General features: G+C 39.9%; 1 protein-coding gene across 1 annotated transcript in view; it reads left to right on the top strand.

Annotated features, from left to right (window-relative positions):
- The window catches only part of lrp5 (low density lipoprotein receptor-related protein 5), a 180,143-nt gene that overhangs the window by 127,348 nt on the left and 32,804 nt on the right, over positions 1-19,991 (top strand). Inside the window, exons 7-12 of the mRNA XM_043705916.1 lie at positions 7,979-8,195; positions 8,742-9,031; positions 11,948-12,174; positions 14,691-14,875; positions 15,931-16,254; positions 17,318-17,520. Of these exons, the coding sequence (XP_043561851.1) occupies positions 7,979-8,195; positions 8,742-9,031; positions 11,948-12,174; positions 14,691-14,875; positions 15,931-16,254; positions 17,318-17,520 (1,446 nt within the window). The remainder of the gene's footprint in view (positions 1-7,978; positions 8,196-8,741; positions 9,032-11,947; positions 12,175-14,690; positions 14,876-15,930; positions 16,255-17,317; positions 17,521-19,991) is intronic.

The raw sequence follows: 19,991 nt of genomic DNA, 5'->3' as shown, positions 1-19,991 counted from the left end.
GCCTTCCTGTTCTTGCCACCAAAGTGGATAACCATACATTTATCCACATTAAACTGCATCTGCCATGCATCTGACCACTCACCTTACCTGTCCAGGTCACCCTGTAATCTCCTAACATCCTCATCACATTTCACCCTGCCACCCAAATTTGCTAATGTTATTACTAATACCATCTTCTATATTATTAACATATATTGTAAAAAACTGCGGTCCCAGCACTGATCCCTGCGGTACCCCACTGGTCACTGCCTGCCATTCGAAATGGAGCCATTTATCACTACTCTTTGTTTCCTATCAGCCAACCAACGTTCAATCCAAGTTAGTACTTTGCCCCTAATACCATGCGCCCTAATTTTGCTCACTAACCTCCTATGTGGGACTTTATCAAAAGCTTTCCGGAAGTCCAGGTACCCTACATCTACTGGATCTCCCTCGTTCATCTTCAGAGTGACATCCTCAAAAAATTCCAGAAGATTAGTCAAGCATGATTTCCCCTTCATAAATCCATGCTGACTCTGACCTATCCTGTTACTACTATCCAGATGTGTCGTAATTTCATCCTTTATAATAGACTCCAGCATCTTTCCCACCACTGAGGTCAGACTAACTGGTCTATAATTTCCTGCTTCCTCTTTCCCATCTTTCTTAAAAAGTGGTACATTAGCCACCCTCCAATCCACAGGAACTGATCCCGAATCTATGTTTAGCACTATTCGCAACTCCTCAGATAATGAAGCAGGATTGTATTGTTCAAATGCAACAAGATCTGGACAATATCCAGGCTTCGGTGACAAGTAACATTTGTATCACACGATTGCCAGGCAATGACCATCACCAATACGAAACAAGCTAACCACCGCCCCTTGACATTCGGTGATGACACCGTAACTGAATCAGCATCCTGGGGGTTACAGTTGACCAGAAACTCAACTGGACTTGCCACATACACAGTGGTTACAAGAACAGGTCAGAAGCTGCAGCAAGTAACTCACCACCTGACTCCCCAAAGCCTACCATCTACAAGGCACAAGTCGGGAGTGTGTACTTCCCACTTGCTTGGATGGGTGCAGCTCCAACTGCATTCAAGCAGCTCTACACCATCCAGGACACAGTAATCCACTTGGCTGGCACCACAACCACAACACCTGCACCCCCCACCACCAACACACTGTAGCAGCATTGCATACTGTCTATGAAATGCAGCGCAGATATTCACCGAAGATCGTCAGACAGCAACTTCCAAACCCATGATTACTTCCGTTTAGAAATACTAGGGCAGCAGATACATGGTAACAACACCTCCTGCTACTTCCCCCTCCAAGCCACTCATCATCCTGATATGAAAGCATATCCCGTTCCTTAACTATCAGTGAGTCAAAATTCTGGAATTCCTTCCCGAATGGCATTCTAGGTCAACCCACAGTAGTTGAATTGCAGGTGTTAAAGAAAGCAGCTCACCATCGCCTCACCTTTTCAAGGGCGTCTAGGGACAGGCAATAAATGCTGGTCAGCCAGTAATGCCCAACTCCCATAAATGAATAAAAAAAGCATTTCCTTCTTTTCTTTCTCATGTATTTATTTTGCTTCTTAAATGCATCCATCATTTTTTCCTCCAACCATCACATATTCCCACCATTGTCGAAGGAAGAGGTGTCTCCTGAAATTTTAAAATAGCAACTAATATTTACGTTTTATATTCCCTATTTTTTCTACCTCTGTCCTGTCAGAAAACTTCATGGTTTTTAAGCTATCTATTTATTCATCTTTATTTTTCTGGAGATAAGAACTCCATTGTATTGGTGGTTGGCACCTCTCAATTCTGGTATCATTTTTGTAAAGCTCTTTTGACTTTCTCCAGGGTTTTTAGATCGTTTTTTGTGATATAGAGACTAGAGCTGTTCACATTATTCCCAACATGATTTAAATAAGGTTCTACAAATGTTCATGTTTAGAATTCATTGTTTAATTCGATGATTTCAAATAATCAAAGTAACTGAAGGGAGGGATATTTATATGCATACCCAATCTAACAAAAACATGCACTTACATAACGCCTTTTCTGCAGCAAAACATCCCACATATTTCACAGCAGCTCTATAATTCAGAGTTTGGCAAAATCCAAAATATGAGTCATTACAAGTGAAGAAAATATGCCTGAAAAAATGCCTATTTTCCACAGCTTTTATACTGGCTGAGACACGAAGATTCAACTCCTGTTCCTTTTGAAGTCTCAGGATGGTACAATAAGCCCATCTAAACAGGTACAGTTTCAATAGTGGTACCTGAATTACGTTCCTCAGAATTTGATGGGAAAATATCTTCTCCCCCATACTCCATGGAGATGTCTAACAAGGATAAAACCTTTATTGGGAGTTACCATTCCTCCTGTTTCCAATGGGAAAATTGTATTCGATTTTTAAAAAAAAATTGATTTGTGTGTTTAGATATTGTTCCCTGTGGGGGCAGACATTATGAAACAATCAACACTGGGAATAATCTGGATCAACTATGCCATTGCATTACAATATATCGTTCAAAAGAAACGATAGCTTTTCCATGTCGTAAACATGACTTCTGTGATTATATATTGGAAGAGACTGGATTGAGTGTCAGCACATATTAGGTCAGGATCAGGTCAGATATTAAAACACTAAAAATATTAAGCTCAGACCTTATGGAGATAGGACAAAGAGTAAATGGGCAGCTAACCCATTCTCAGTAAGGGGGTTGTCACGTTAAACATTTAAGAAGCATGTCAGTTAACTGGATCCTGAAGCACCATGACAATTGCCAGCTGAAGTGAGGGAAGGACAACTTGGGAGAAGAAAGTAAATGCCACTGCTTGTGGGCCAGGAAGAGCAGGACTGGGGCCTGCTGCAGTATGAAACCACTGACTGGAAGCCCAGCTTGTCAGGTAGGCAGACTTCTGGGCAGAGAAATTTGTTGAAACCCGACCGCATGAAGGAAAACCTGCATTTCTGGGATTCCTGTCACAAACTGTGTACTCCTTTCATCCATCCCCATAGTACCTGTGAATATCCAGACTATTGATTTTGGGACATCCACATGGCTACTTACATATATGGCAAACTTTCTATTAACTGACACCTATGGAACCAGGTGTGTGCTAGTTGATCAAATATTCTGGATAATCAAGAGGTCCACAAAATAAAGGAAAAACACTAATTAATAGTAATGTAATGCAGAGATGTACACATCACTGTTATACTTTATTTCCAGCATAAATCATTTAAATAATAATGCAGTTTAGCCTTAAATAAAACTTACTAGCACAGAGCCCTCTCACTCACACCTTCAACTGACTACTTGGACATCGCTGTGTATCACATTATTTAAGGAAAAATTGAATCAACTGTTGATGCTTCGTGTGAGCAGAAAGTATACTTACATTAAGGTAAATAACTAAAACTAATAATTGGACTGAATAATACAATAAATTTCAGTAAAAATATAGTAAACTACAGGTATTTAAATTTTTGCTGGTTTATCAAGAGTCCCTTTCCTTAAGGTGTCGGTTAAATTGAAGTTTGTATTACTTTTATAGCTTGCTTCACCTTTTCCAGTTAGTGTCTTTCTCTATTCGCTTTCTCACACATGCTCACTACCATGCCACACAATAATATCTATATTCCATTCCTGTGGTCACGTCTGACTAAAGCGATTAGTAGGCCCCAAGAAAAGTCTTGCTGTCAAAATAAATTCAAAACTCAACAATTTTTTAAAAACATGATCACACACAAACCCAAATTTTCAAGTCTTTTTCACATGTGCTCTGCATAAAAATACAGATGGCCCCTTTTAGATTATGAATTTGTATCAACCCAGAACATACCGAGCATTCATTGATCATCTTATATAGCAAGACTGAGTACATTTACATTCCCAAGGAGAAATCTGGGAGTAGTGCTGGAGTTTGTTTCTGTTACTGAAAACAAAACTTGTATAAATGAATACTTTGATATCAAGCTAACAAAAAGTCAATTTAAACACTCTTATAGTGCAGTCACTGTTGGAATGTAGAGGAACACAGAAAACAATTTGCACAGTAAAGTCTCACGAATAGCTCTGAAGTCAATGTTTGCGATGTTGATCATTATACATTATACTAACCCCGATCACCACTATTGCTTATGAAAAGGATCATTTATGTTCACCTGAAAGGATAGGAGAGTTTTTTTATGCCATTTTAAATCAGAAGCTCAAAGTTATATTCTGTAATTGATTGAGTTAATAGAAGTGCAACTAATGCTCAGATAAAAGTATTTTATTGTATACCATGAGAGCAATTACGGGTGAGAGAAAAAAAGACATGTACAGACTTAGCATTGTTGTCACTTTTTAAATTTATAGTTTCTATCTTGGAACAGGAATCTTGGAAATTCTTCAGTTAGTTTCACATATCAGGAGTATTCTGGATGAGTAACACAGATATTTTATCAAAGCGTTTGTAATATGTTATGGCTTGTACTACAGGACAGAACTAGTAGGTGCTGATTGAATGAAGGGAATGTGGCACCAAATGCTCTGTCTCCTGTACCACTGCTGAACTCTTCTCCAGCTGCCTTTCCTTGTAATGCTCTCTACTCTTCACCTTACACTCCATTATTTCCTAGCCCAGTCTATAATTCTCAGCACACCATTGCCACTGTGTACTGCTTCATTCCCTCCCCTCAGTGCTCACCCCAATACACTATCAGCTTTACGATCTGGCTTTGTTCCCTCTGTCTTTTCCTTGGTTTCTCTTCCAAAGTGTTATAGGAATAGTTTTCATTTGTGTAACACCTCTAATCTATTGAAGCTTACCAAGGTGCTTCATTTGAGCATAAAACAAGTTGACACCAAATTACTCAAAGTTATTTAATGAAATTTGGGAGCTATGCATTTCTGAAAGGAGAAACCACTCCGGGCTTCCTCAGAAATACAGAGCCATATGTCCATTCTGATGATTCTTTCAGAGTGTAAATTCAACCTGAGTCCCCACACCTGGAGCAATGGTAGTAGTGAGTCTGTTACAGATGTGGGGAATAGGGCATTGTGAAGCAGCTGTGAGGAAAAGGCTCCATTTCAGAGGGAACAGAAGGTGCCATCCCCAAAGAGACAGCCAAGGGCACACAAAGCTTCTGAGCTTTTCTTTCCCAAAAACCTTTTTACTTTCACAAAGACATTTGGCATGGCACAGCTTTTGGATACACTGGTTAGTATTCCAGCTTTTCTGCTTGACCGTTCAATCAGGATGCTCCAACGGCTAATCAAGGATTCTACAGAAGTACTCAAAGTTGCCTATTTGATGAAGAGCAATTAAGTCAAAAAATTGCCTGTCCATCTTGCACGCAATGTTTGCTGGTAGGATAAGGGTGGGTGGTGATAATAGTTGGAGGGCAAAGCCCCATGAATGATTTTCATATTGATATAAGGTAAATGGTGAAAGAAAGAGGGAGGGGGAAGGAGAGAGGGGGTAAGGGGGGAATAAAAGAGGAAAAGAGATGAGAGAGTGGGAAGGGAGAGATATGCAGAGTTATGGGTATGGAATGGATGAAAAGTAATGACTTCTTTGATCAGCCATGATCGTATTTGGTGTAAGGCAGGCTCAGTGGGCAGAATGGCCTACTCCTGTTCCTGTTCTTTTGTCTCTAGGAAAGAGGAGTGTATGCATGGGGAGGGATGAGAGTGTGTGCATTATCTGAGGAGGGGAGAGCAGAGAGTGTGTGGGGGAGGGGGGGGTGGCGCGAGAGAGAATGTAGGGGCAGATATTCAGGTGCCACTGAACATGCCCTGGCCGCACTTGGACTGCAAACAGGAAAATCACAGCCATTGTGTCTTCATTTCAGCTTTAACATCACTATCTAGTGATGTTTCCATTTCCTCTGAATGAAATGGCCAATTAATGTCAAATTGCACACATTTTTTTTCTGTGAAAGAAAATGGGAATTTATCAGAGCTGGTCAGTGGTGCATGTTACATCACTGTTTAAAGAAGGTGATTGGATTAAGGAAGGAAACTGTAGAGCAACTAGCCTTGTGTCAGCGGTGAATAAAGATTACTTACAGTGTGGAAACAGGCCCTTCGGCCCAACAAGTCCACACCGACCCACCGAAGCGCAACCCACCCATACCCCTACATTTACCCCTTATTACCTAACACTAAGGGCAATTTAGCATGGCCAATTCACCTAACCTGCACATCTTTGGACTGTGGGAGGAAACCGGAGCACCCGGAGGAAACCCACGCAGACACGGGGAGAACGTGCAAACTCCACACAGTCAGTCGCCTGAGTCGGGAATTGAACCCGGGTCTCTGGCGCTGTGAGGCAGCAGTGCTAACCACTGTGCCACCGTGCTGCCCACCAATAAAGTTGAATTTGTAACATGGACTGACATTATCAAGCACATTGTGAACCACGCACCACTGAATTTGTGTGAAACATCACATTAGACCAATTTCTATGCTTCTACAAATAAATACATTTTAGGCGTCTTTCCTAATATTTTAATTTTCTTGTTTCAAATTGTTAAAGAGAGATTTCCATTTATGTAGTACTTTCACAATCTTTGAAGTACTTTTGAAATGTATTGTCATATTATAATGAAAATTTGCAGAAAACAGCAGAAAATTTGCAAACATGAAGTCCTGCAAATAGCATTCAAAATAAATAACCAGATCATCTGTTGGTGTCGGTTTCACAGGACATTGGGGAGACCTGTCCTGCTCTTTTACAAATTATGTCATGGTCTCCTTTACATCCACCTGTTAAAGCTGATGGTGCCTTGGTTTAACATTTCACAGCAGTGCAATATTGTCTCCCACATAAGAGCAAATGATCAACTAAGCTTATGCGCTCAAGACTTGAGTACAGCCTTCTGACTCCAAAGCAAGAGTGCTGCTACTCAGCAAATACTGATAACTTGGTGAGGTGATAATGGTGCAACTGACAGGGTTTTACATTTTTGCATACTTTTTGAGAAGCAGTTAAGTGATATTCATGGTAAAGCAACCTAGCTGAAACTGAATCTCCTCATTTAACCTTTCTCTTTTTAATTCCTTTCAATTGCCCCTTTATTTTACATTGGGTTTTTAATTGTTTTAAATCAACAAAGCTCTCATGTTCTTGATCTGATGTAATATGAAAACATGTGTGCTATCATGGAATTATGAATTAACAAGTTTCAGTCCCTTGCACAGTTGGGGTTTAACAGTGGAAATTGCATTATTTTGTTTGTCACCTTAGTAAGAATTCGTCTTTACACCTCAAAGATTTTGTAGTGATATGCAAAATTAAATGACTTTTGAGCAAATTACATCTCCAACTCAGTTGGGAGCGGTCATTGGATTGGAACCTGTGCATCGAGTTTAATGAGGTGCACTACTTTTGCATTGGGCAACAGTGGGCCTTACCAAGTCAGTTGGTTTGGAAGGGCTGCTATTGAATAGAAAATTCTTTGCAGCCAACATTTTTTAATAAGTTGAAATATATTAAACAAGCATCTTCTCCAAAGGATTAAAGGTAATGGTTAGACTTGTTCTAGTTAGAATTAATTTTATTCTCTTTGGTTGTGCTCTGTAATTCATGACATAAAGCATTTATTTTCCTCTGCTTCCATTCCACAGATCAGTTTTAAGTTTCTCCAGAAGATGTCACAATTTCTGGATTTTATTTATCTTTTCTTTACAAGGTGAAAATTACCACTTAAAAGAAATTGTCCTCTTCTAAAGGTACAAGTCAGATGTGAGAGAACAAATCACTGCTCAGAATGTCATCAAAAAATAATTTGGCACAATAGACATGAGTGGTATTTGACTAACTGTAAGGCAGGACTTTTTTTGTTTGAAGTCAATGGTCCATTATAGAGCAGAATGGGGAAAGTGACATCCCTGCACCAAAACATTGTTTCTTGTCCAACTCCATCCAGCAGATTCATATCTTCTCTGAAATGGGCATTTTTTACTTTCTTTCAAACAGGTGATTAACGTAGATGGAACTGGTCGTAGGACACTTGTGGAAGACAAGCTTCCCCACATATTTGGATTCACTTTATTGGGGGACTACATCTACTGGACTGACTGGCAGAGAAGAAGCATTGAACGTGTTCATAAGCTCCATGCAGAGAGAGAAATCATAATTGATCAGCTTCCTGATCTTATGGGACTGAAAGCAACAAAAGTGACAGAAATATTTGGTATGTAATTTTGAAGAGTGTGCATCCACTCTAATCATTATTTGAGTTCATAAAAAAGGACCGTCAGTCAGGGTTCCCTTCATTGTTACTGACCACTTTTCCAAACGTCATGTGTACACATGTATTAGGTGAGGGTAGATCAGATTATACTTTGATGTCTTGAAAGTTGAATGTTCTGCCAACAATTAATGTCTGGACTTGTACGAAAAAAATCCACTTAAGCAAGATGGTAGAAAACTTTTGGCCTCTGAAACGATACTACAATATGACTCACCGATTCAGGAATGGAGGAGAACCAAATACCTTACTTCTACCTAAACTGTTTCATATGCAGTGTTCAATCTGTATAGTGCTTCCCCATTTGCTAAATGAGTAGACTTCACACATAGAGAGAGGTTTAATTCTCACAACAGGGCTGCTAACATATATGCACTCTTGCCATTGCGACGTGCTGATAATATTTAATCTTGTGCTACAAAGTATTTTGCAATTTTTTAACTGTAATCTGTTGGTAAATGATGGTGATTTTATTTGTTGGTATTGCAGGAACGAACCCATGTTCGAAAAATAATGGTGGCTGCAGTCACCTGTGTTTGTATGTACCTCAGGGTCCACGTTGTGCCTGTCCAATGGGCCTAGAGTTGATAAGGGACATGAAAACGTGCATTGTACCTGAAGCGTTCCTGCTGTTCTCCAGTAGGGCAGACATCCGTAGAATTTCTTTGGAGACCAACAACAATGATGTGCCAATTCCATTAACTGGGGTGAAGGAAGCATCTGCACTTGACTTTGACATTTCTGATAACAGGATTTATTGGACAGACATCAGTTTAAAGGTACTGAACACTAATCAGTTCCAAAAATGAGTGGTAAATAATTTTTAATGCATTTAAAAAGTGACTTCTCTTTGAAATATGGATTATGCAGAGATAAAACAGTACACAGACTTTGTGGCTGGACGGCCTGTCTTTTGGGTTATAGCATTCAATTATATTATCAGAAACATGAGTACAAATTTTGGTTTTGCTTGCAAGGTCACCCTTAATTAAATCAATAAATTATGTATGTGCAAAAGTTAAACTAAAAGTATTATTTAGTTGAAATAATAACATTTTACTTTAGCTTTACAATTCGAGGAGTTTGTTTCTTCATGGAATATACCACGTATACCCATATAAAAGTTGAACTTTTATGACTACTCTTCAGGCACAATGTACGGTACAAAAATTTCAGAGGTTGGCAAGCTTGCCTAATTTGGGGTCCATACAGCATGAAACAGGAACATAAACAAAATCTTGTGTGAAATCCAAAAAAGGTAATCACTTTATCAACTAAAAAAGGAAGAACCCATGTGCTTTCTTTCAACATATGCACCGAGCACGTGCAACTGGGGTAAACAAAAGAATCCCCAAGCTAACAGTGAAAGAGCATCTAAACCCATCATTCATTACCTCTCTCTATGTTTTCATTTAGAAACTTCCTCTCCTATTCCCCACTTTCACCAGGCCTGGCAGATTAGCAACCAGATTATCCCCCTTCTCTTTAACCTCCTATAAACCCACTGTCTGGCTCAAGGCCAGCATTGAGTTCAGGAGGCCCTAGTATCTCTTAGCCTGATTTCCAAATCTAATATTAGATGACTGCTTTTTGTGTATATTTGAAGGTTATAGCCCATTATAGAGAAGACTGAGGAAAGCAGCATCCCATACCTGTGCCTAAAACATTGTTTCTCGCCCAACCCTCCCGTTCACACTTTCCTTTTTCTGTTTCTCACACGCATGCGCACATGGATGGACAGAGTCACGCACATCTATATTTGGTAAATATCCATCAGATTTCCTAATGCCTTTTAGAGAAGGAATTCTGCCATCTTTACCTGGTCTGATCTATCTGTGACTCCATGTCCACAGCAATGTAGATGACTCTTATTTGCCCTCTGGATGACAAGGAATGGTCAATAAAATGCTGGCTTAGCCAGTGACACCCACATCCCATGAACAAACAGGAGAAAAGATCAACAAAAGGGAAAAAGCAAACTGTTAGAAAATATCACACTGATGGCCACCAGCCCTTGACTTCTGCGTTGGTGCAATGGATTGCACTTATTCGACACTTGCAAATGTTTGGGCAAGACACTGACTTGCCTCCACACTGCAAGGAGAACATTCATTTATTTGATATCTGAAATAACTCAACAGAGGCCGACATCCTGTCACCAAGTCATCCTTTATTTATACTGATCATTCTGCTGTAACGCAACAGTTGTGTTCCTCCACAACCTTGTGCTATAGAAAATCACGCGATGGAAAACTACTGTAGGAAATTGTGCTGTAGAAGATCACTAATAGAAAATTGCTATATCCATTCAGTAGAAAGTTTGTATGGTCCAAATAATGTCCACAATTAGTCAGTTTCGTTACAGCCAATTCGTGCTGACAAAACACGCATTATAGTAGAACGACCTGTACATAGAAAGCCAGCTCTCAGAGAGAAGAGAACCTCGTATACTCCTGTTTTTATCTGTCAGCCAGGGCTTCCTGATTGGGTTTATGAATCTGGTCTAAGAACTCCTATTCTATGATGTCCACCTGACTGACCTTGCTACAATCACTACAATATCTACTCTGGGAGTTGATCCCTAGATCCTATTTTTGATGAATAATAATACATTGAGGGTTTTGATGTGATTATAGGAGTTAACCTTTGGGTTTTGAATTTTTTGGTGCTCTGATCCCTGAAAGTCTATTTTTTACGTGAGGAATATGGAAAATTAGAACTTGTTAAGCCAAACGTTAAATGTATCGATGTTCACATGGGATTGACTTTTACGTGGGTATGTACAGTACATTGGCAGAAGAATACCTGAAGCAGCTTTATAAATCTGAATTTCATGAGAACTATATAGTGCAGTAACTTTTTAAGCTAGTTCAAAAGAATTCTTGTGATGGTTACCTGAAAAAGCAAATTGAAAAATAAACCCAGTTCTCCATGATTTAGAGCACTTTTTTAATGGAGAATGTCTGATAAAGGAAAACATTGATATTGGTAAAAGTAAATAAATGTTTGATTTGTGCAATTTTATAATTGATAGGAAGTAATGAAACCTGCGAAGTAAAAGTGCATAATTGAATGCAGTTTTTTGTAAAGAGAATAAAGTAGTTTTGATCTATTGCTTTCTCGTGAGCCTCTTCTGTTCAAAGAAATATTAGTGTGATTGTGTTTTAATTTCAATAGAATATAGGCAAAGATTTGAAACTTTTTGGAATGAATTACCTTGTTAATTTGTTGATTGTTGACACATGGGTGACAGTGGCGTCATGGTAATGACACTGAACTAATAAACCACAGACCCAGGCTAATGCTCAGGGAGCATGGGTTCAAATCCAAAACAGAATTTCATCCCATTATTCTCATCAAATTTCAGTTCAACTAATAAATCTGGACTTGAAGCTGGTGTCAGAAATAAAACCTTCATCAATTATAACAAAGATCTATCTGTTCACTGATGTTCTTTAGGGAAGGAAATCTACCATCCTTACCTGATGTGGCCTAGCTGTGACTCCAGACCCACAGTAATGTAGTTGCCTCTTACCTTCCCTCTGCAATAGCCTAACAAGTCACTCAGTTCAAGGGTAATCAGAGTTAGGCAATGTTGACCTTGCCAGAGGTGCCTACATTCTGAGAAAGAATAAAAAGAAAAGAATGTGTTATATGCAGTGTTGTATCACTTCTGCTGTTTTCTTTCACCATAGACCATTAGCCGTGCATTCATGAATGGAAGCTCTGTTGAGCACGTGATTGAGTTTGGTCTTGATTACCCAGAAGGAATGGCAGTAGACTGGTTGTCAAAAAACCTCTACTGGGCAGATACGGGCACCAATCGAATTGAAGTAGCACGACTGGATGGGCAATATCGGCAGGTTTTGGTGTGGAAAGATTTGGACAATCCACGTGCTTTGGCTCTTGATCCTTCTGATGGGTAAGGGAAGAGTGAGTATAATAAAGGTTGAAAAAAATTTAATGTTATCCAAGGATATTGCAAACATAGTTGCAAGCTTGATGGGATTTCTTGGATTGTAGCAGTGATATTTCAATTACCTTTTAAACTAACTTGTTGATTATTAATTGTAACTTGTTATTAATTCTTATAAGGATTACAATGTTGAAAATGTCAAATGTGAACAGCGGTATTGTGGTTTTGATATGAATACTAGACAAATGTTTTAACATACAGTTAAACTGTTTGTATACTACATATGGCATTATAAATGGCTTTTAATTTATGTCTCAAGGTACAGTTTATATAAAAACTTTAGTACTGGGTTCAGTCCATGTCCAAATGCTGCAAGACCAATAAAATATCAAGTGTAGGTTAGTCCTTTGGGTTGCGGCATGTCCTCCTAAGGGAAAGACAACGGAACGAGGACATGCCGCAACCCAAAGGACTAGCCACACTACCATACATCAAGAGCATTTCCGAACTGACAGCCAGACTACTGCGACCACTAGGACTCGTAACAGCACACAACCCAACAGCCACTCTCAGACAACAACTCACCAGAACAAAGGACCCGATACCCAGCATGAGCAAAACCAATGTAGTGTACAAAATCCCATGCAAGGACTGCACAAAACACTACATAGGACAAACAGGAAGACAGCTAACGATCCACATCCATGAACACCAACTAGCCACGAAACGACACAACCAGCTATCCTTAGTAGCCACACACGCTGATGACAAGCAACATGAATTCGACTGGGAGAACACTACTATTCTAGGACAAGCCAAACAGAGAACAGCCAGGAAATTCCTAGAGGCATGGCATTCATCCACAGATTCAATCAATAAACACATCGACCTGGACCCAATATTCCGGCCACTGCAATGGACAGCTGGAACTGACAACCGGAAGCGGCAGATTCAAACCACTACAAATGCCGGAGGAACGATCACAGAAGCGCTTCACAGGAGGCTCCCAAACACTGAGGATGTCACCTAGACAGGGGACTAAATGTCTGCAACATAAATTCCCAGCTCGGCAAACAGAACCACAACAATATCACTGTTCCTTTATTCTCCAGGTCAAATCCAGGAGCTCCATCCCTCATTGTCTTGTAGGGGTAGCGACATTAAATGGACTGCAGCAGTTCATGAAAGCAGCCCACCACCACCTTTTTTGAGGACAGTTAGGGATGCGCAATGAAGGCTGGTCCAGCCAGCGATGCCCATATCCTATGGATGAATATTGTTTCAAAAAATTTAGTACCTGCTGTCAGTTGACTACAGTATAGTTGCACATTACAGCCATATTGTAAGCAAATTTGTAATTAACTGTAGCATGCTTAGAAAACTTTCTGAATAAGGGCCAAGGATGTTAACCTGTGGTAAGCTGGGAGAATTCATTGATACAGCTCCTGCTTGCTTGACATTCTAGCATGCAGTGGTAATCTTGAACTCAGATCTGTTCTTGATAGCAGAAATAAGTGGTTCAGTATAATTTGAAAGAGGCAAACAATAAATTAACTATTGAATATAATGATCTCGGTTTGGACTTCAAGGTTTTATCTGTTGTAAGTGACAGTTTATCATATCTAAGCCTGAAGAAAGTGTATCCAATTGTAATTTCTAACCTTATTCAGAAAGATGCAGTAAAGTCAGGAGGACAACCAAACAGATGTGATGAAAGCCATTCTGGCGTAAAGTATTGGTAAATTCTAGAAGTAAGAATCTGTTCAAAATATTGGTTGCTGACTGGTGTACTTAAACTGTTGTTGAATCCTGATTATATAAAGTTGTTTGAAAATATTCTTTGAAATGGTTTGGACATTCCACTTCTTACTGGATGGAGGATGTACAAAACCTGTGGCAATCTGTCAGTAAATTGCCATTCTGTCAAGGTGCTAAATTTGACTCTGTGATATCACTCCTGGCTCAAGTTAAAAAGAAGCTCATAGGTTCAAGCCTATGACAGAGCCTGAGGTGTACCATTTAGACTTGTACTTCAATATGAAGACATGCTTCGGATGTTAAGGCAAGGCACTGACCTTTCGTTGTTCCCTGTGAACTTTTCAAAGAACCAGTTGAAACTTAAAAGAATGGAATTATTTATCTCCTCTTGTTTTTGGATGTTTGTGTGGATAAATGGATGCCAAGGTTCCTTGTGTTACAATGGTGAACATATTGGGATGTGTAAGATGCTGTACATTCTTTTTGCCTCATTTAGCAAGATTGAAAGGAAGTGGAAGCAGTCATGTTGCTTCATCATAAGGAGCTCTGCTGAGAATGGATTTGAAGCAGAGTGTTGATAAATTAGTACTTAAACTTCGAAACAAAAGAAAGAAGAAAATTTTATCAGACTTTTTTACTTTAGCGCTGTAGTAATATTCTCTGAGTTCAGCCATTAAAAGTCAGGCTGTTATGACAGTGCAGGATCTTTTGTTAAATGGTTTGTTCCCCTGCTAAGTGTTTTGATCGCTGTGTTCCTACATTAGATACATGTACTGGACTGAGTGGGGTGGTAAACCAAGAATTGTCCGCGCGCACATGGATGGTACGAATAGTGCTGCACTGGTGGATAGAGTGGGCCGTGCCAATGGACTTACAATTGACTATGTGGAGAAAAGACTCTACTGGACTGACCTGGATACATCAATGATTGAATCTTCAAATATGCTAGGTAAGAGAAAATGTCAGACTTAGTCATGAAGTCATGTGAATAAAAGCTTTGATCTGTCACAGTTATTTATTGTTTAAATATGGAACATATGGCCTTAAAAAAAGGTTTTGTGTGGATTTTGGCTGATGACAAGCCTTTTCATGATCTTTGAGTTTTTTAAATGAAATTTTGTGTTGAAAAAACAGCTGTACACTTCTAATTCAAAGCATTTCACATACCATATTGTCTGATGGGGCCAACTATTCACAGTAATGTTATTTTAAATTTGGTATTCATTCAATAACATGTGGAAGTTAAATACCATCTCCCAAAGAAAACTGCTCCTAAATTTGAGGCCACAAGCTGCTGTTGCAGGTTTTCTGTGATTATGACTTTGACTTAAAGTACTTCATCTCGAGTTTCTTGGACAATTCCTTGGAAAATATCTTCAGTTTTCAAAAAAAGTTCTGTCTTCTGATCCAAGTATAAAGTTTAATTTTTTAGCACATTTTTGCTACTTTGTTCAGCCAACATTTTTCTTTTAAGATAACTAATATATTGCTTGCATGCTTGATAACTGTGACAAAATGCAAATCTCAAAATCTCTCGGATTCCACAGAGGATATGAAATTCTATATTTATACATGTTACTTCTGTGTGTTACTGAAAGCGATAATATGAAAAGGAAACATTGGTCCCATGTCGACTCATACCAATGTTACACAGGAAATAGCAGAACTCAAATTTTAACCTTGCACCCTCCAAATTAAATCTGTCTGTTGGAATTAAGAGGTGAAAAAACAATCAGCTGTTTTCATTGCATTGTAGCAGAATTAATTTTTTAAAAATCAATTCAACCTAAGCCATAGCTTTTGAGTAAATAGAAGCTGATACAAGACCAATTAAAGAAGACTGTGACAAAATACAATGCTGTGTTGCCCTTCTGCCTAAAGCTCTAAAGTGATACACGTGGAAGCGACTATAGCAGTTTATATATAAAATGTTACAAATTGTACTTTTTATGCATTCAGATAAATTGCTTGCAAAATAGAATCTTTTGTTGTTCACCAATTAAGGAAAACAGCGTGAAATCATAGCTGATGATCTGCCGCATCCCTTTGGACTGACACAATACCGAGATTACATTTATTGGACTGACTGGAATCTTCGCAGTATCGAGCGTGCTGACAAGATGAATGGCCAAAATCGTACTCGTATTCAGGGCCATTTAGACTATGTGATGGACATCTTAGTTTTTCATTCTTCACGACAAGATGGCTGGAATGAATGTGTGCAAACCAATGGTCATTGCTCTCATCTTTGCCTCGCTGTGCCAACTGGATACAGATGTAGATGTGCATCACATTACATTCTTGATGATAATAATAGAACTTGCAGTTGTAAGTATTTTATTTCTATTGCTTCAACATTATGTTTATTACATGTAGATCCTGAGCTACAAAACATCTTTTAAGCTATTGCAATCAGTTACCCGTAATAAAGGGGGGCTATAGTTTACACGTACCAGTAATAATAGTTTCAACTAAATTAATGCTGCTGAAAAATGAGGCATAATTAGTCAGGTTTGTTGAATATTAAACAAGACTTGCAGATTTATGAAGATATTTCAAAGGAACGTTACCAGCATCTGTAAGGTTTAAATGATTGCCTTTATTTTAGTACAGGTATTGCTTTGTTGTGGATATTAATGTAAAGATGCTCAACTTGTTACTGAACAAGTCTAAAATAGAACCTTATTCACTTTGATCATTTCTGTACCACGCAAATGTCAACAATTTGTGAATGTGATATCTTCAAAATGTTGATTTAAAAGTTCATGTTTTAACTCTGGCTAAGTGTAACAATCCTATTTCACTGCCATTGTTCTAATTTACTTATAAGACTTGTTTGGATTTTGAGGTTCATGGCAAACGAGTAACATTTTACCATCGGAACTCTTGAGAAATTTTGCACTGGAGCTTGGGATTAGAAATATGAAACCACTGGGTGTCCACTACAAATGTGTGTTTTGTTAATGTCTATCACAATTCAGCTCTGCCAAGCCTCTTGTTGTGGTTCTAGTATAGAAGCTTGTAAAGTAGAAGGATGAGTCTGGCAGCAACTTCTTTGGATTCACTGCAGAATGCATGCCAGCAGTTTCAATACTGTTTTGCAACAAGACGTTCTTTCAACAGTTCCTTTTTTTTAATGATGTGGAGGAGCTGTTGTTGGATTGGGGTGGACAAAGTTAAAAATCACACAACACCAGGTTATAGTCCAACAGGTGGTGAAGGAGCAGTGCTCCGAAAGCTAGTGCTTCCAAATAAACCTGTTGGTCTATAATCTGGTGTTGTGTGATTTTCTTACTTTAAGTTTATCTGATTTGCAGTTGTTTTCTATGAATCATTGTACAAATATTTGGAACTAATAATTTTTAATGATATGTTTGTTTTTGCCTTCTAGCACCCATTAATTTCTTGCTGTTCAGCCAGAAGACTGCAATTAGTCGTATGGTGTTGGATGAACACCAGAGTCCAGATATAATATTGCCTGTACATGGTTTACGTAATGTGAAGGCAGTAGAGTATGATGCTGTTGACAGATTAATATACTGGGTAGATGGACGACAAAACGTCATTAAAAGAGCTAGAGATGATGGCTCTCAGGCAAGTGACAGAGGGAATTTTTCAGAGTGTGTACTGCAACAGAATTATTGGTTGTTCGTTTGTTTCAATAGACATTTCATTCCTTTCCTTCTCTATGTTCTCCTAGTTTCTTTTCTCATGTTATAGGATGATGTGGCAGGTGTAAAGTATCTTTGTAGTAACTCATCCATGTTGCCTTTATAGTGCCCTAATGAGCATATCTCTTCTTTGATAGAAGCTGGGTAAATATGAAAGTCTATCAAGGCTACAAGATATTGAGTCAATGATGATTTGTATCTTGCCATTGCTGTTTGCAAATTGAACATTCGGCATCTCAATGATGCTGAACGTAGCAGCAGTAAGTTCAAAAGAGGCAAATGCTGGCCAAAGGTACTTCCTTACTCGTGTAAATTCCCAAGGTGTTGTGGAAGGTGAAGACCATCACTTCTTTATCTGTCATGTAAGTTTAATGATGGTGTGCTCCAAATGCAATGAAAAATTGAATGGTTGTTGTGGTTCTTGGATGGGAAGTGGTCAAAATGCAGCAGGCACTCCCTTTTGATGAAATGTATCGGTCACTCAGTGCAGTGTCATCAAGTTGCTGTGAATTTTGAGGCAGAAGCTGAATGAATTATGGAAGCATGGCCCTCTCACTGTATGGGGGTGTATGAGCAGTGCTTCTCTGCAAGGTATATAATCACTGACTCTTCTCAGACCTAAGAACATGCTTTGCTCTTTATGTTCCAAAAACAAATCATTTCCAGTGTTGGTCTTGTGCCCAGCTACTAGTGGGATGTTGGTCGCCTTCCTGAGAAGGCGAAAGTAAGTGCTGGAGGGCAAGGGCTGATGGTAAGCACAGGAGCACCCAGCACACAGAGAGGTTTCAGCCACCCGGCCCCTCAGTGTGCACAAAGTCCATAGGAGACCCAGAGGTCTTCAGCCCCATTTTCTGGGATGAGCAAGGTGCAGTATCAATGCAGCCTCTGTGTGTCCCAAAACACTGGAACTGATGCTGGAGTGGGACCTAAGGGCTCCAGGAATGGGAGAATATCCTCTCCTAGTGGCTGTGAAGGTGACAGCGCTTTGAACTTCTGTGAGTGGCTCATTCCAGGGAATGATGGGTGACTTGTGTGGGATCTCAGTCATGCACCCACAAATACATCAGCACAGTGATTGATACCATATGTACAAGGCCATGTTGGTTTGTTTTGTTTCCCTCATGACAAGGTCAGTGCTACACTCCAAAAGTAGATACAGGGTGCCCCAGATACAGAAGGCATCAACTGCACATAAATGACATTGAGAAGGCTGTTTACTGGGGCGGGGAGCTCATGATTCCATTGTGTAACCGCCTGACTGATGCAGAGCTGAGCTACAATGTTGCCCATGTCTCAACAGGGAAATAGTGAAGCAGACAATAGGGCTGTTGAAGTTGTGGTTTCACTGCTTGAGAGCCCTCCAGTATAGTGTGGACAGAGTTATGCCGTATCTTCCTGGTGTACTATGTTCTGCACAATTGGAACACATAATGAAGTGATGGTCTGGTTGCTGAGAAACTGGGAGGACAGGAGCACTCTTCTGAGGAGGAGGAGGATGTATTCCTTGTCCATGGCAGAGCTTAGCTGTGTCAGGAACCACAAGCCTGACAGGACCTGATGGACGAGGTTAAAAACAATGACTGCAGATGCTGGAAACCAGATTCTGGATCAGTGGTGCTGGAAGAGCACAGCAATTCAGGCAGCATCCGAGGACAGGCAAAATCGACGTTTCGGGCAAAAGCCCTTCATCAGGAATAAAGGCAGAGAGCCTGAAGCGTGGAGAGATAAGCTAGAGGAGGGGGGGGGTGGGGAGAAAGTGGCATAGAGTACAATAGGTCAGGGGGGAAGGAGATGAAGGTGATAGGTCAGGGAGGAGAGGGTGGAGATCGTCAGGAATGTGGTGAGGGGGCAATGGGGCTGAAAGATAAATACTGGGCTGGGCTGGTGGGAGGGTCACTGGGAAGGCGATAAGAATATGTAGGTGGGATTGATTGTGATATGTCGGAGGGGAGGGTGGAGTGGATAGTTGGGAAGGAAGATGGACAATTAGTTCAGTTCAAGAGGGCAGTGCGAGGTTGAACGGTTGGATCTGGGAGAGGTTGGTGAGGGGATATTTGGAATTTGGTGAGGTCAACGTTGATACTGTACAGTTTGAAGTTTCCAGCTGTCCTATCACCTATCCACTTCACCGTCCTCTCCGACAGATCACCATCACACCCCACCTGCATCTACCTATCGTCTTCCAAGCTACCTTCCACACAGCTCCATCCCCACTCTCATATTTATTTCTTCGCACCCTTTCCTCTCCCTTAACCCCAACTTTCCTGATGAAGGATTTATGCCTGAAACGTCAACTCTCCTGCCCCTCGGATGCCACCAACTTGCTGTGCTTTTCCATGACTACACTATTCAACTCTCATCTTCAGCATCTGCAGCCCTCACTTTCTCTCGGCC

The sequence above is a fragment of the Chiloscyllium plagiosum genome, chromosome 16 (genome assembly GCF_004010195.1).
Source record: "Chiloscyllium plagiosum isolate BGI_BamShark_2017 chromosome 16, ASM401019v2, whole genome shotgun sequence".
NCBI classification, from domain to species: domain Eukaryota; kingdom Metazoa; phylum Chordata; class Chondrichthyes; order Orectolobiformes; family Hemiscylliidae; genus Chiloscyllium; species Chiloscyllium plagiosum.
The sequence above is the reverse complement of the archived record's forward strand: the minus strand, read 5'-3'. Positions and strand labels throughout refer to the sequence as shown.